The sequence below is a fragment of the Terrapene carolina genome, unplaced genomic scaffold, assembly GCF_002925995.2.
Source record: "Terrapene carolina triunguis isolate 2854851 unplaced genomic scaffold, T_m_triunguis-2.0 Scaffold69, whole genome shotgun sequence".
NCBI classification, from domain to species: Eukaryota; Metazoa; Chordata; order Testudines; family Emydidae; genus Terrapene; species Terrapene triunguis.
In genome coordinates, this window is record NW_020664420.1 from 6,991,454 (window position 1) to 7,006,145 (window position 14,692).

Sequence of the window (14,692 nt, forward strand, 5' to 3'; positions counted from 1 at the left end):
AACCCTAAGAATTCATGAAGGGAAACAACATAAGGTTGAACAAGATCCCATCCTTGCAATTAATATCTATGCCGTAAATTAATCCGGGCTTCCCACAGCAGCGTTTGGGTAAATAAAAATCTGTAGCAACATACTTGTCAAAGGACCATGGGCATATGGCACCGTGTTTATGGATCAGGGAGCTGGGAGAGGATAAAGAAGTTCTTCTGACAGGCACATTAAATGTGACATATTCTCCTTGAGGCCGTGTCTACACTACAAAATTAAGTCGCCCTAACTTACATCGGCATACAGCCGCCACAGTAATTCCATCACTTGTGTCTGTCTACACTTTGCATCTTTTGTTGGTGGTGCGCGTCGTCACCAGGAGCACTTGTATTGATTGTACTTTCGGTGCGGGGGCATTGTAGGAAGGCTCCTGAAAGCCAGTAACAGTTGACATAAGCAACGCAGTGTCTACACTGACACCGTGTTGACCTAACTACATTTACCTCGACTCTACTCCACTCGTGGAGGTGGAGGTCAGTTGGCATAGTGGGGCAGTTACGTTGGCGAGAGCGAAATTTAAGTGTAGACACTTCCATAGTTAGGTCGATGTAAGCTGCCTTGTGTCGACCTAACTCTGTAGTGTAGACCAGGCCTCAGGAACTCAGGTCATTCAGCAGGGAACTTCAGATGATCCCTCTTCATCAGACCAATAAATACAGTCACTGAGCTATCACAGCCACTACTAACACCCTTTGAGAATCTCTATTTTTAATTATTTAAACTGATCATTGCTTTTTTGAAACTTTGCCCACATTTTTCAATAAAATGTTCATGGAGTAAAAATATGGATTTTGGTCGCATTTTTAACCATCTTTATTGTTCATTTTTATTTAGTTAGATTTTTTTTAAAATGGGCCCCTCCAAAGCTTGAGGTGCTTCTACAGATCAGTTCTTAAAATATACACTAGCCTCCAACTAGCTTGACGACTGAGCCAACAACCTTTCCAAACTCACCAACTCCCTCTCAATCCAATCCCCACCACAATTCAACCTACTGCCATAGAGAAAACACAGCGAGGACTTGCAGTGCTATAAACACACACACAAAGGCTCTGATCAAAGGCTACTGAAATCAATGGAAAGGTTCCCTTGACCTTAGTAGGTTTTTGGTCAGGCCATAAAGACAAGACGTAAATTGGCCAAATTGAAGTGAATGGCAAAACTCCTATTGGCTCCAGTGAGGCCAGGATTTCACCCAAGGTCATTTAGCCTGCTGGCACATGAATGCCCCAATCCTGGAGATCAGATTTTCCAGTCCTGGAACATTTTTGTGAAAGAAATGGGTCTTAAGGAAGGATTTGGGGAAAGAGAGGTGGTGTTTGGTGTGACACAGCACCCCATATTTTTCATAGTGATATTATTATGATATGATTATAGCATAATTATGATGTATTTTATGCAAGCTATGCCATGTGAGGCATCATTGGAAAAGTTACGATTTGCTGAATATGATTATCCTATTTGTATGCATGTATCATTTTTGTATCTGAAGTTATGAATATTGACTATGTATCTGTATTTCCAATGTACCCAACACCTGGGTAACGCCCACTAGACAAGATGTTTTCAGTCCAGATAGTGGGTGGGGAAGGGCCTATTCCAGGCAATGGGCCATTAGTTAAAAACAATAGGCCTTGGGAGAATGAGAATGCTACAAACAGCCTCCAAGTATTGATTCTACAAGGACATGTGAAGAGACCACATGTCTCTAGACTCTATCAGTGTTTTTCCACAGACTGGTCTGGGAACCAGGCTTTAGGAACAAAGGGTTCCCACCATATGCAAAAGCTATGTAAGGCAGGGAGTGACATCATCTGGTGTTCTTTACTCCCCACACAGGAAGACTCCTGGGAACACCTGAGGAACAAAGACTGAACTGGGAGAAGTGCTGGACCCAGGCTAAAGGGATTTCTAGCCTGTGAATGAAACACCTGCGGATTCCAATCTATAAAGCAAGTGCAGTTTGCCCCTTAAGAATCTGCAGACTGCTTGTATCATCTCTGGGTGAGAATCTGCTATTCATTTCCAATCTATTTAGTATATTAAGATTAGTTTGCATTTTTTGTTTATTTGCTAGGTAATCTGCTTTGATCTGTTTGCTATCACTTACAATCACGTAAAATTTATCCTTTGTAGTTAATAAACTTGTTTTTGCTTTATCTAAGTTGGAGTGAAGCATATGGGAATCTTAGCTCAGGAGCAAAAGGCTGTTGCATATTCCTCTCCACATTGAGGGAGGGGGCAAATTTTATGAGCTTACACTGTACAGTTCCCTGTGTAGCACAAGACGATATAATTTTGGGTTTACACTCCAGAGGGGGTGCGTGCCTGAGGACCTAGGAGTTACCCTAGCTGTAGCCTTCCTATGCAGGGACCGGTCAGAAAGCCTGCATGTAACTGCAGCTGGGTATGTCCCTACCTGTATGTATGCTGGTGAAAGTGCAGGCTGGAGGGCTTTGCAGCTTGTCACAGCAGTACAGTGTGAGAGGGAGCCCAGTTCTCAGTGGTGCCCCAGTTCCAGGTGGCACCCTGGGGGGAACCCATCTCAGTAGTACCCCACTGGTAGGTTGGGGGTCTCAGTGGTACCCAGTTCCAGGTGGCACCCCTGGGGGAATCCGTCACACTTGGGAAACTGATGGAAGCATCAGGGGTGACCAGGCAAAAGGCATTAAGCCAAGAATGAGCTAAATAGATGAAGGGAAGAGTGAGGTGAGAGGATAGCGGGGAGCTCAAGGAACAAAAGGGGCTATGTAAATGGCGGGCAGAATCGCAATACAGGTCTGTCGCATCTTACGCTGGGGTTACGTTCCGCAGTCAGCGCGTAAAGCCAAAATCGCGTATAGTCAAAATTACATTGAGTAATGGCGGGTGGAATCACCCACTCTACAGGTACAGTATTCAAATTGTTATTTTTCCTCTTTTTTTTGGTTTTGTTTTTGCCGACCGCGTAAAGCTGAAATCGCGCATATTAAATGCGCGTAAGATGCGACAGACCTGTAACTATTTTACTTGGCCTGATCTGATTCTCTAACTGCCCCTCTGTCAAATGACTCGGTCAGGTGGTTCAGGCTCAAAGTTTAGGGGGAGGTCATTGGAGTTCTTTGTTTTAAGTTTTTAAACGCCTACCGTTAATAGAAATCATTTAATGTTTTTGAAACCCTCATTTCCATCGTAACAGTCATTTCAATCTGTCTATCCAGGTTCTTGTACTGGTGCTTGTAGGGATTTGTAACCGGAACCCGGCAGAATTTGCTAGAGCATGAGAACCTGAAGTCAAAAACTAACTAGAAGCTGACTAGTCTCTTCATTGTTCAAGCTGAGTGGAACACAGCAAATAAACACAGAGCATAAACATTTGATTTGTTACAATCCTTTGGATTTTAATAATCTGTTAGTAACATAGGTAAGGACTTACTTTGAAAGAAAGATTTTAAAAAAACTAACAATGTTTAAATCAATACAAACAAAGAAAGTGGATGTTGGCACTTATGAATCTGGGAGTTGCAGCTGCTCAGCACAGTATCAAGGAAATGGCAGCTCTGTAGATCCCGTTGCACTCTGGCTGGAATTCTGATTTTGTAAGCGAGAGGGTGAAATTTCCCTCCCCCAGCCCTGTGCAGAAGGCCTATGGCACTACTTAAATCCCTGTTCTGAGGGGTTAGGTGTTAACAGGACTATGCACAAGGGTGAATTCCATCCAGAATGAATCCCTCTGCAAGTGAAAACCAGTGTGTTTATAGTAAGGCTGTAACACCACACCATAGACAGAGTAGAGAGGCTGTTGAAAGGTGAATGCTCTACAGAAAAATACTGAAATTCTGCAAAAATCACGAAAGTTTCCCCATCACAATGCATTGTTTCCTACAGTCCAGATCTCAGACAAGTGACAGAAAACCTGCACTTCTTAGCAGTCACCTATGTATTTCATGACTGAAAAATAAACCATCAATAGTGAAAGGTGAGGGAAACCTCCAGACAAAGACCATAGGAGAGAGCCAGTTGAATATGGTGCGGGAAAGGGAGTGGAGAAAAAGGGAGGATGAGAGTCTGTATGCCACAGGAGAATTGATCAGGTCACTACTGCAGTTGTAGGTGGAGACAAGAGTAAGAAAAACCTGTCTCCAGCATCTGTGCCTAGAATTTCACAAAGAAGGACTGAAGGCTCCCAAGAGGGGAAAATAATGATACATGAAACAAGAACAGAAGGATCAGGAAATTCATCAGAGACAAGAATTCCTGTCTTGTACTCTGCCAATCAGAACATGGCTTTCGTCGGGAATGACTAATCTTTAGCTACACACACACACACACACACACACAATCACCTGCGCACATAATTATTCATTTGCCTAGTAGCCTGGAAAATACCAGTGAGCCAGGATTAAATGTCTCTGTTTCATCCTTTTGAGATTAAAAAAAAAAAAAAAAGACTCTTAGGGCAAACAGCTTGTGTGTACAAGGAAAATCATACCACAATCTCATTTCAGACCTTCATGATTCAGATGGAGCTAAATGAATTCAGATAAATTTACATTAACGTTTGACAGGTTGACAGTTCACCTCAGCAGCCTGTGAATGCTTATCTTTCATTAATTATGGTTCAAGGGGAATTGCAACCTAAGACGGGTGAGCTAGTCCTCTTCTGTTACAAATTCATAGCTAGTGCCTGGAAGGCATCCAATCCTTCCCTCATTTCACTCTCATTTTTGGACTAGATCCAACTCCCCAGGTTCATCTGGACAATTGTGTCATTTACAGGTTGCAGAATTTCAAAGGATGATTTTCTAGCAGATAAAATAAGCTAAATAGATGACATGATGGCAAACGTTTCTGTAGAAATTTCTGCTGCCTCTCTCCCTGTACCTGTGCGAGTTCCTTAGGACTGCAATCATGTTATTTACATCCATTCTATATGTACAGTGCCAAATACAGTGTCATCGGCCAGTACAGAATATAAAACCACTTCATTAGACTGATAAGCACATGGGACTAGATCATCATATGGTGAAAATCAAGATAGCTCCACTGAAATCAGTGGCACAATGTTGATTTACATCAGCTGAGGGTCTGGTCCGTGAGCCTTTTCCCTACCTCTTGACTGTGTACATGCACATAAGCAGAGAGACGGGCCTTTGAAGAGGGTGCAGGAAATCACACACTTAAATTTGAATCAGCCACCCCAAAAAGGAACAATACTGGATTCAAAGAAATGGTTGTGTCATGTAAAGGATCCACTGAGAAATAGCTTGGGCAGTTTGCTTGCCCTTGCGGGATCTCTCTTTGATTGAGCACTGCTTTGAATCATATGCTACCTCCCCCCAATCCCTCTAAAGTATCATGAACTCTTCAAGTTCACAGAATAAATGGAATATAGAAGCAGCAAAACATATCAGAGCACACAGTCACAATGGGAGGTATGTAGTCACTGGATGGATTTTTGGCTGAGTGCCTCCAGACATTGTCTCATTCAGATCCTGCAGGGTCCTGCTCTTATAAATGGCTCCCACATGCATTTTTACTCACTTTTGAGTATTAAAGGATATGTCATATTTCTTTCATGCACGAAAACCTCCCTTAGAAGGACCCAACTCATTAGAAGGACAAAACTCTTTAAGAACACAGTGCAAGAACAATCTGTGTTACGGCATTAGTAACAGGAAGAATAGATTATCTCCATCAGGTCACTTCTGATGGAACCCTAGCCACCATAAGAACAATAATAATTTGCACTTAAACAGCACTATGGGGGAGGTGCCATCCCTGCATGCCCCTCAAGGCATGGCGTGGCACTGCAGAAGCCCTGCCTCAGTTTCCCCAATGGACTCTTCAGCGCACATCAGTTATGGATGTGGCTTAGCCCTCCTGCCCAGTCACTCAGAGACTTCAACACTGCACCTGGGACCGAGCCACTCAACCCAGGTGGCCGGACTCCCTCTAGTGGGGCTCGAGCCAGTGTGCTAAAAATAGCAGTGTGGTCATTGTGGCTCAGGCAGCAGCTCAGGCTCTTGAGCCCACCTGACCCCGGGAGGCCAGCCCGAGTCTGTGCCAGAGCCCCAGCATCCACACTGCTGTTCTTAATGTGCTAGCTCGAGTCTGTCTACCCGGGCTGGGAGGCGCCCAGCTGCAGTGTAGACATATCCCAAGGCAAGGTTCAACATAACCCCAAACCAAAAGAACCTTCAGCTCTGCTGGGCTCAGTTTTCAGCCCCCTTCCTTTCAGGCAGACCCCAGCTGCAGCAGCTTGCCTTAACACCCACCACCTGGGAAACCTCAGACTAACAGCTGGTGTCAGACCTACCCTCCCGCAGGGAGGCTGTGGCTGTCTGAAGTCTGCTAATCAGCTCCCCACGCAGGCTTCTCACCTGGCTTGGGAGCTGTCAGCCGGCTCTCCCACCCTGTCCGTCCCCAACTGAGTTGGCTCTCTCCTTTCAACGACTCACTCCAAGCCTGACAGCTCAAGCAGGTGAAGTGAGTGAGGCTGACTGAGCCCACAGCAGCTCATTAACCCTTCCTGGCCGGTGTGGGGTTCACATACCCCCTGCCAAGCACCTATCACTGGAGGATCTCAAAGCACTTTATGAAGGTGGAGTAAGTATTATCCCAATTTTACATATGTGGAAACCGAGGCACAAAGGCCCGATTGACAGCATTGGAGCAAGAAGTCCATTACTTATCCGCTGAAGACGTTTGGTATGTAACAGAAGCACAAGCTTCCCCCACCCACAGCCCAACCAATGTGCCTTTGCCCTTCCCTCAAAGCCAGTCTAAGGGGGAGAGGCTAGTTCAATCTCCATGCCCAAATCTAGACTGTACTGGCATACTCACAGCATGGGCGGGGAAGTTCAACCTGAGGTTGCCCATTAGCAGTTGGAGGTGACACACACAACCTGCAGGTTAGTCCGCAGGTTCAACTTTCATATCTTGGTCCCAGGTCAGATCCCTACTCATGTTACGTACACTGTATGTCCCCCCCCGGCATACACACTGATGTCAGCTTGGGCGTACCTGTCAGGTTTGCAAGCTGTGCTGGCCTCATTTCAACATCATTAGCTTAAAACACTGAAAAACAGGCACCAATTAAATAATGATATCATCCACATTCTGTCCCAGGCATCCGAGAACTGGTGCAGAGTTACAGAGAAGAGGTTGGAGTCTATAGAAAGGCTGCTTGTAGAATGCTACCAGAATTTGGAAACGCTTCATATTCATGGTCAGAATTGTGACCATCTTTCTTCCAATGATGTGTAATTAGACTGGGCTACACTTGCTCTTCTACTGACAATGAACCACATCATCCAGCTTCTCTAGAAACACTTACCTTTGGGCACATCCATGGGGTTTAGGCTGCCCATCAGATCTCTGACATAAAGTCCATCGCCCTCATCCTTGCTCAGCCAGTTGTTGCAAGAAAAGTAAAAACGGAGGTGAGGCCTGTTCATGTCAGTCACTACCACCCGGTCCAGGAACCAGCTTGCGTTCATTCCTGTGTTGTCATGCTCAATTCTACAGCACAAAGAAGGAACAAAATATACCTAAGAGTTTGGATTGGTTGGTGTGATTTTTGACAGCAACTAGCACATTGATTCAGTGGCACATTTTATATTAGGCAAGGTAAGAGCAGGGGCACCGATTGGGGAGGATGGGGGTGGCAAATGCCCCCTGTCGGTGTTTGCACTTGTTCAATGTTCCACAGGCCACAGAGCCAGGAAGGAACCAGGGCCTGGTCACTTTTAAGCAGCAGTCCCATACTAAATCAGTATAGCTGCTGCCAGAGCAGTCCAGAGCATTGCTTTGGCTGCATGGTCACAACGCCACTTCAAATCTGACGGAGAAGTGGCCAGGCCAAGTGTTGCAACTGGTACCTGGGGAGACGGCTCCTGTACGGCAGAGCGCTGTGGAGTCTGCCAAGAACTCCTGGCGACACCAGCTCATGCTCTGTGGGGTTTACTGGTCTATAAAGCAGGGGGCTGAACCTCAAGTGATAAGTAATTGAATCAACTTATTGGATACAGTATTCATGGGCAGCACGTAATGGAGGCTAGGGAAGGCTAAGCCTCCCCATACCTTACGCCGCCGGGGGCGGGGGGGCAGTGGCAGATTTGGAGGCCCCTGAAAAATCTCCCGCCATCATGGCCCCAGGGCTGGAGGAGTTCTCGCTCCCTGCCGCAGCTCTGGAGCACAGAGCTTTTCCGGTTTCGGGGCTGCAGCGGGGTGGGGGAGAGGAGCGAGCGGTGGACAGGGCCTTGGAGGGAAGAGGCAGAGTGGGGGCCGTGGGGGAAGGGGCGGAACAGGTGCAGAGGCACAGGGGAAGGGATGGAATGGGGTGGGGCCATGGGCGGGGCCTTGGGCAGAACAGGGGAGGGGCTCCAGGCTCAGAGCTCCAGCCAGGGCTGAGAGCTCGATCCCAGCATCTTGATGTCCTGTATATAGCAGTGATAATATTACACGATACCTTATCTTCTTTATTTGTCCAACATTGTTGGTTTTTATTCGGAACACATCTGTTTTACTTCTCTCAAAGGCAGTTCTACTCCTGTAATATACATATACCAAAAAACACATTAAGAAAATCGTTACTATGTCAGCAAATACATCATCGCAGACCCATCAAGGGTCAGAGTTTAAGAATGAAGGATCCTCGTTTCTGTTATTGGACAAACCTACTTTTCAATATCCTCATTCCTGTGAAAAGGTCTGAATGTACTGGGATTTTTTTAAATAACTTTTCCATGCTAATATCTTGACAGGTCTGTAGGCACCCTCTCAGACTCCAACACACCAACTTGGGAAGAAAAGCAATGCTGGCCCAAATGGATGCAAACCTTGGGTCATATTCTATATCAGCTAAAAAAAAAAATCTTTCACCTATTAAACAATCACCAGTATAGAAAAGAGCTGCAGTAGTGAGTGGATTGCTACTCTGCTGATGGCTTTCAGAGGTAACAGAAAACAATCTTCAGTGAGGACATTTTTACATTGCGCCATTCATCTTTAAAATTCCAGGCTATTTAAAAAAATTTTTTTACATCTCTTCTCCTGTTCTTGAATTCATCTAAAACTACCTGGATAGGTACTAAAATACAGAATCCAAGGGCAAAGGCTTGGGCGTGCTTCTCTGTCGCCTTGCACCTTGTGCTGTCATTCAGACCACTGTGAAGTGCAAATTCAGAATGGTAGACTTTGTTACAGAATTTGCTTTGGCCTGGATGACTACACAAGTTAGACAGCATCAGTGAAACAGGCACTTTGGACCTTCCTGTCTGTTGGCTTACAGAAGCTCGGCTCATTTCTCTGCTCCATATCTGCAGAGGCTGCTCCCTCTTCCTTCTGCTTTCTCAGCACATCCCGACATCATCACAAGAGGAGCGTGTTCTTCAACAACAGAACAAGGGTTGTGTTTTAAAGAGGCTCCATGGCCCAGAGCGCTGCTCTGTGGCTGGCAGTTCTATTCTGGAGCTCAGGCACAGATAAAAGACGGCGCGGCTGGGTCAAAGATTTCTTTCCCCCTGCGTCTTCTGACATACCGAGACCATAAAAAAAAATGACCATGTTCAGTTCCTGTACCACCTCCCCAGAACTAGATTGCAATGTGTGTAGGACAGGGACTATTTCTTCTTCTTTATTTGTAAAGTGCTAAGCATTTGACAGAGGTATGTGTGACAGATAAGGCAATTTCCTGCAATATCCTTGATAGGCTTTATTGTATTCGGCCTCCTCCCCACACTGCAGCCCCACAACCCCTTGTGCTCATTTCTGCCCCATCACCCTCCCCCCCCCTCCCCCCGCTGCAGCCCCAAGACCAGAGAAGCTCTGGCCCCGGGCCCCGACCCTGGGGTTCAGCGGGGAGTGAGAGCTCCTCCAGTCCCAGAGCCGCAGCGGGGGCCCGGGAGCTTGGGCTTCCCCCGCCAACCCCCGCCCTTCTGTGTGGGACCAGGGTTGGGACGCTGGGGCTTTTCCCATCCTGCCCGCCCGGCGTTTCTGCTGGAGAGTGCGGTCAGGGGCTGGGGCTTCCCCTGCCACCCTGCAGCTTCTACCGGGGATGGGTGGGGATGCTGGAGGATTCCACACCCAAGGGCTTCTGCTGGGAACAGGGTCAGGAGCCACTGGCGGGGGGCTTCCCCTGTCCCACAGCTACTGCCAGGAATGGGGTTTGGAGCCGCTGGGAGGCGGGGCTTCCCCTGTCCCGCAGCTACTGCTGTGAATGGGGTTTGGAGCCGCTGGGGGAGGCTTCCCCTGTCCCGCGACTGCTGCCAGGTACGCGGTTGGGGACCACTGGTGGGCTTCCCCTGCCCTGTGACTGGGGCTCCAGGCTTCTGTTGCCTGGTAGCGGATTTTTTCCAGGGCTCCCCAGTTGGCTGGGACACCTGGTCATTGGCCTTGTCAGCCCAGTGGCTAATCCACCACTGCTTAAGAGTAAAGGTGCCTGGTCAGAAGGAGCTGTGTGGTAACTTATAACTTCAGGCAATACACTGTTGACAGCCCTTGCAGAGAAAGTAAAGTGCAGGCCCTGGCCTGTTTAAGCAGTCTGGCTTGTTGCGAATATCACAGTGTAGGCAAGAGCCAAGTGGTCCCAAGAACCCCAGTCAGGAGTGAATGAGATGTGGTTCTCACCCAACAGCGGTGATGGCTGGGAGCTGGAAGCTGAAAGTGGGTGCCCTTGGTGGCCACGGAGGGGAAATTCAGGTGCCCTGAAATTGTGACAGTAGGTTTAGGGCAGCATGGCCCAGTGACTAGAGCAGTGAGTCAGGGTATCCAGGTTCCATTCCCCACTCTCCCAGTGACCTCGATGTGGCTTGAACAAGTCAATTCATCCTTCTGTGTCTCTGTATTCTCCATGCACACTTTGTCTGGCTTCAGGGCAGGCACTGTCTCTTGCTCGGTTTGTACAGCGCCTAACACTATGCAGCCCCAGTTCAGATTTGGGACTCTAGGTTTCACTGTAATACTAATGAACATATACAACAAAAAGCAGTCATCCTATTCGAAAACAAAAAACGACAGCATATCACCATAGCAATGCCGCAGTGACAAGCAACCTGTTCTCAGAAAGTCAATGAATACGAATAATCTGAGCAATAACATTCTGTTTTTGTTAGGATCTTTTCCCTCGCCACTTTAGGGTGTGTGCGTGCCAGTGTTTAAAGGTTGTCTGTTTTGTATTCTGCAAATACATGTGTCGCTTTCACCCCCAGTACTGATACTGAGCATACTGTGCTAGACCATTGTTGCTACATAAAGAGGCTAAAAGAGTTAACCTTGCCAGAACACTATGGCAAGAGACAATTAAACCCAGTAGAGCGTCCCTCAACTGCAGCTTGGCTGTCAAACTGAAAACAGTCAGCAAGTGCAAGACAATTAGTTTGCCAGGGGTGAGTGAACATTGTAATGACAGCAGCATCTTCCTGCTCATGCCCTGGAGATCAGTACAGTACTGCAGATTCCCAGAGTACTACAGCAATTATGTAAAGGTATCAACTGCAGTTAATTGTCCAAAAGCTTTTAGTAGACTAATTTGAATTGCTGCTGATTTACAGCATTCAGGTGACAACACTAAATGTCATAATACTGGTATTAAGTTTACATGTGACTTCACGATGTTTGTGACACAAGCACGATACTGCAGTTTCAAGAGGCAGAACAAAAACTCCGTGTTTAAACAGCAAAGAGCATGTGTCTGCGCTCACTGCTTCAAATGGTTTCAGAGTGTATGCATCACTTGTCTTGAAAGTGCTTGTGAAGGGATTTGGAATTGTGTCTGTGGCACGGGAGACAAACTGCTGGAAAATGTAATTGTTAAACTGTGGGTGGAATTCAATGAGCATTTAAAGTCTCCCGGCCCTTGAACTGATTGCATAGCATCAAAGAACTGAAATTGAATGCTTAGGAAAAAACAAATAATGTTGTACTTAGTAGAGTTGATTAAATACAGTGGGGAGAAAATTCCAACTAGTGAACTAGGTTGTATAAAATTACAAAAAATAAAAAGTAAAGGAGAAATTATTGTGGGCCTCTGATACAGACCCATCAAGACTGGAAGTGACAGCAGAAAATTCCTGGACCTATTATCACTAAGGAGTTTGATACTATAAGCTAATGTAGTCACGGGGGACTGTAATTACCAAGCTCTCTAGTGATAAATAAAGTAGAGGAAAACTTGACTTGAAAATGCAGCTCCAGATTTCTGAGACTCAAAGCTTGGAGGTGTTCAGATGTGGGGTTTTAGACATGATTAGACGTTAGCAAAGTATTTGACATGCCACCTTGCATAATTTCTCTTGAAACATTAATTCACATTGGCTTGGATACCAGGGTAGGGGACTACAGGGCTAGGTTTCAGGCTGGGTTTTATTTCACATTTCTAGTAATGATCTGGAAGTTGTGGATTGAATTTAACAGCATTAAGGTGTAATACAGTGGGTAACAGTATAAAAACTAAAGCTGAGTGACTAATTCACAATTGATAGTATATGCAACAAATTTCACTGAGTAGAGTATGAAATTCTCAAATACATTTGTTATCCAAAGCAATCAAACAGGAATTCATTCAGAGAAGTCCAGTGGCCTCTCTCACATAGAAGGTCAGACTAGAGCAGTGGTTCTCAACCTTTTTGGGCTCAGGACCCATTTGTAAATGTTTATGGCCTGTCGCAACCCAGTAAATAGTCTGGGGGTGCAGGCCCTAGGGTGGTTTCAGGTGGGTCCTGCTCCAGGGCACAGTTGCCAACTTTTACGCGGTAAATAAGCACCCCGACTTTCACAATAAGCCAAAAATCAAGCTAATCCCATTTCAAAACAAGGCCAAAACAAGCCAGTCCCTAAGAACCCAACACTCTATGTGACTAGATCCCCCCCGGTGTGCAGTCTGGGACTGTGTTGGGCCTGCTGTGCACCCGTGACTCTCTCCCCCCTTGCCCCTGCTTGCCAGGAGCCAATTAAAAAAAAAAAATAGGCAACAACCTACAAGCCAAAAACTAGCCAACAAGCAACTCACAAGCCAATTAAGCCAAAACCAAGCCCAATTTCTGTTTTTTTCACAGGTTTGGCATGTCTACCCCAGGGAGAGGTTGGGTCCTGCCTGACACTCACCCCACAGTGGCAGCTCTTGCAGCTCCAGTGCTGTGTGGGACTGGCTTGGCTTGGCTTTCCACTCCAGGCGTTGCAACCTCTGGGCTTGCAGCACTGCTCAGGTTTGGCCCCTCTCACCTGACTGGACCAAATTTGTGTGAGTGGAGTTGTGACCCGGCTCATGGGGTTGCTGTGCCACTCACTCCAATTTGGCTTACCCAGACTCCTGTCATCATGACACCTGGGCCAAACCTGAATGGTGCTGGGACCCCAGAGGTTGCAGTGCCTGGAGCAGGCCGCCCAGCCAGCCCCATGGGACAGAAGCCACAGAAGCTGCCATATGACCCTTTGAAACATTCTGGTGACGGAGCCAATTTGGGGTCTTGACCCACAGGTTGAGAGACCCTGGACTAGATGACCACAGTGGTCCCATCTGGATTTAGAATTTATGAATCAATCCATAAATGTCTTCAGCTGAATAATTCTCTGCCTGCAGATTGTCATACTTGCAGTTCTCACAAGTGAATGTAGAAGTCATAATTTGCACCATGCTTTTTTCATTACACAAGTCACATAGTGGTCTGTTCCCTGACTGAATGATTTATGTAGCTAATTGGCACAGGGTGATTTTGAACTGTACAGTCAATTGTAATATTTATAGTTCTCTGTGTGGATTAATTATATAAACCACCCAGTTAGGGCACAGAAACAATACCCTGTGATCTGTTACTGATTAACATAGTGGAAATTGCAAATTTTACAGTCAAATATACAATTCAAAATTCACCTTCAGAACTAGTATATCTCTCAAGTATTTTAATGTGTGTGGGAAGCAAAGATGAAACTTGAGATTATTGCCTAATCGAAATTCACATAAGAAATTGAAATTTTGGACATTTGTGGGAAATTGTTTTCCCTCTTTAATTAGCTAATAACAATCCTTTGCAAAGCTTAGCCTCTAGGAACATACAGAAATTCCTACCTATTGCTAAAGTAGGTAGGTATAGGAATAGGACCAAAAGTCTTTACTGTTACTGCAGTAGATTGAATGATGTTAGCTTTGAAAGAAAGGCAAAAATCAGTGGATTAATGATAAATTAAACTATATTTCTGATGCACATTTTACCTGACAATGTATTTTGCATACATCATGAACCCTCCCTCTCCCCCTCATCTGGCACACCCACATAGAATAATCTGTAAAAGCACTCTGAGATCATGGAGGAAAGGTTGAACAGAAGTCCGTAGTATTCTTATTAAAGATATAAATTTGGGATAAATTAAAGAGTTGCTCCGTTGGATTAGCACAGAGATCTTCTTAGTATCTTAGTAGTAACTCTGTTACTCTTGTTAACTCTGATTGTGACTTGTTTATTATAGCTGCTATTGATGTTTTAGAAGAACCTCTAGTAGAAATGACTCTAGAAGGTACCGTAGGTGATACAGATCAATTCTCAGCCCTTTTCTATGAAAAAAAAAAAAAGGTGTTTTTATAACATGTGTTAGCTAATGTGGTAAAATCCTACTGTGGACAAGGCACAATACAGTACAGTTCTTACATGAGCTAGCTGGTGTGGAT

At 45.7% G+C, this 14,692-nt stretch overlaps 1 protein-coding gene across 1 annotated transcript in view; it reads right to left on the reverse strand.

The window, feature by feature from the left end:
• Positions 1–14,692, reverse strand: part of LOXHD1 (lipoxygenase homology domains 1) — a 279,511-nt gene that overhangs the window by 182,131 nt on the left and 82,688 nt on the right. Inside the window, exons 8-9 of the mRNA XM_026649217.1 lie at positions 8,501–8,581; positions 7,367–7,551 (exon numbers count right to left, since the gene is read on the reverse strand). Of these exons, the coding sequence (XP_026505002.1) occupies positions 7,367–7,551; positions 8,501–8,581 (266 nt within the window). The remainder of the gene's footprint in view (positions 1–7,366; positions 7,552–8,500; positions 8,582–14,692) is intronic.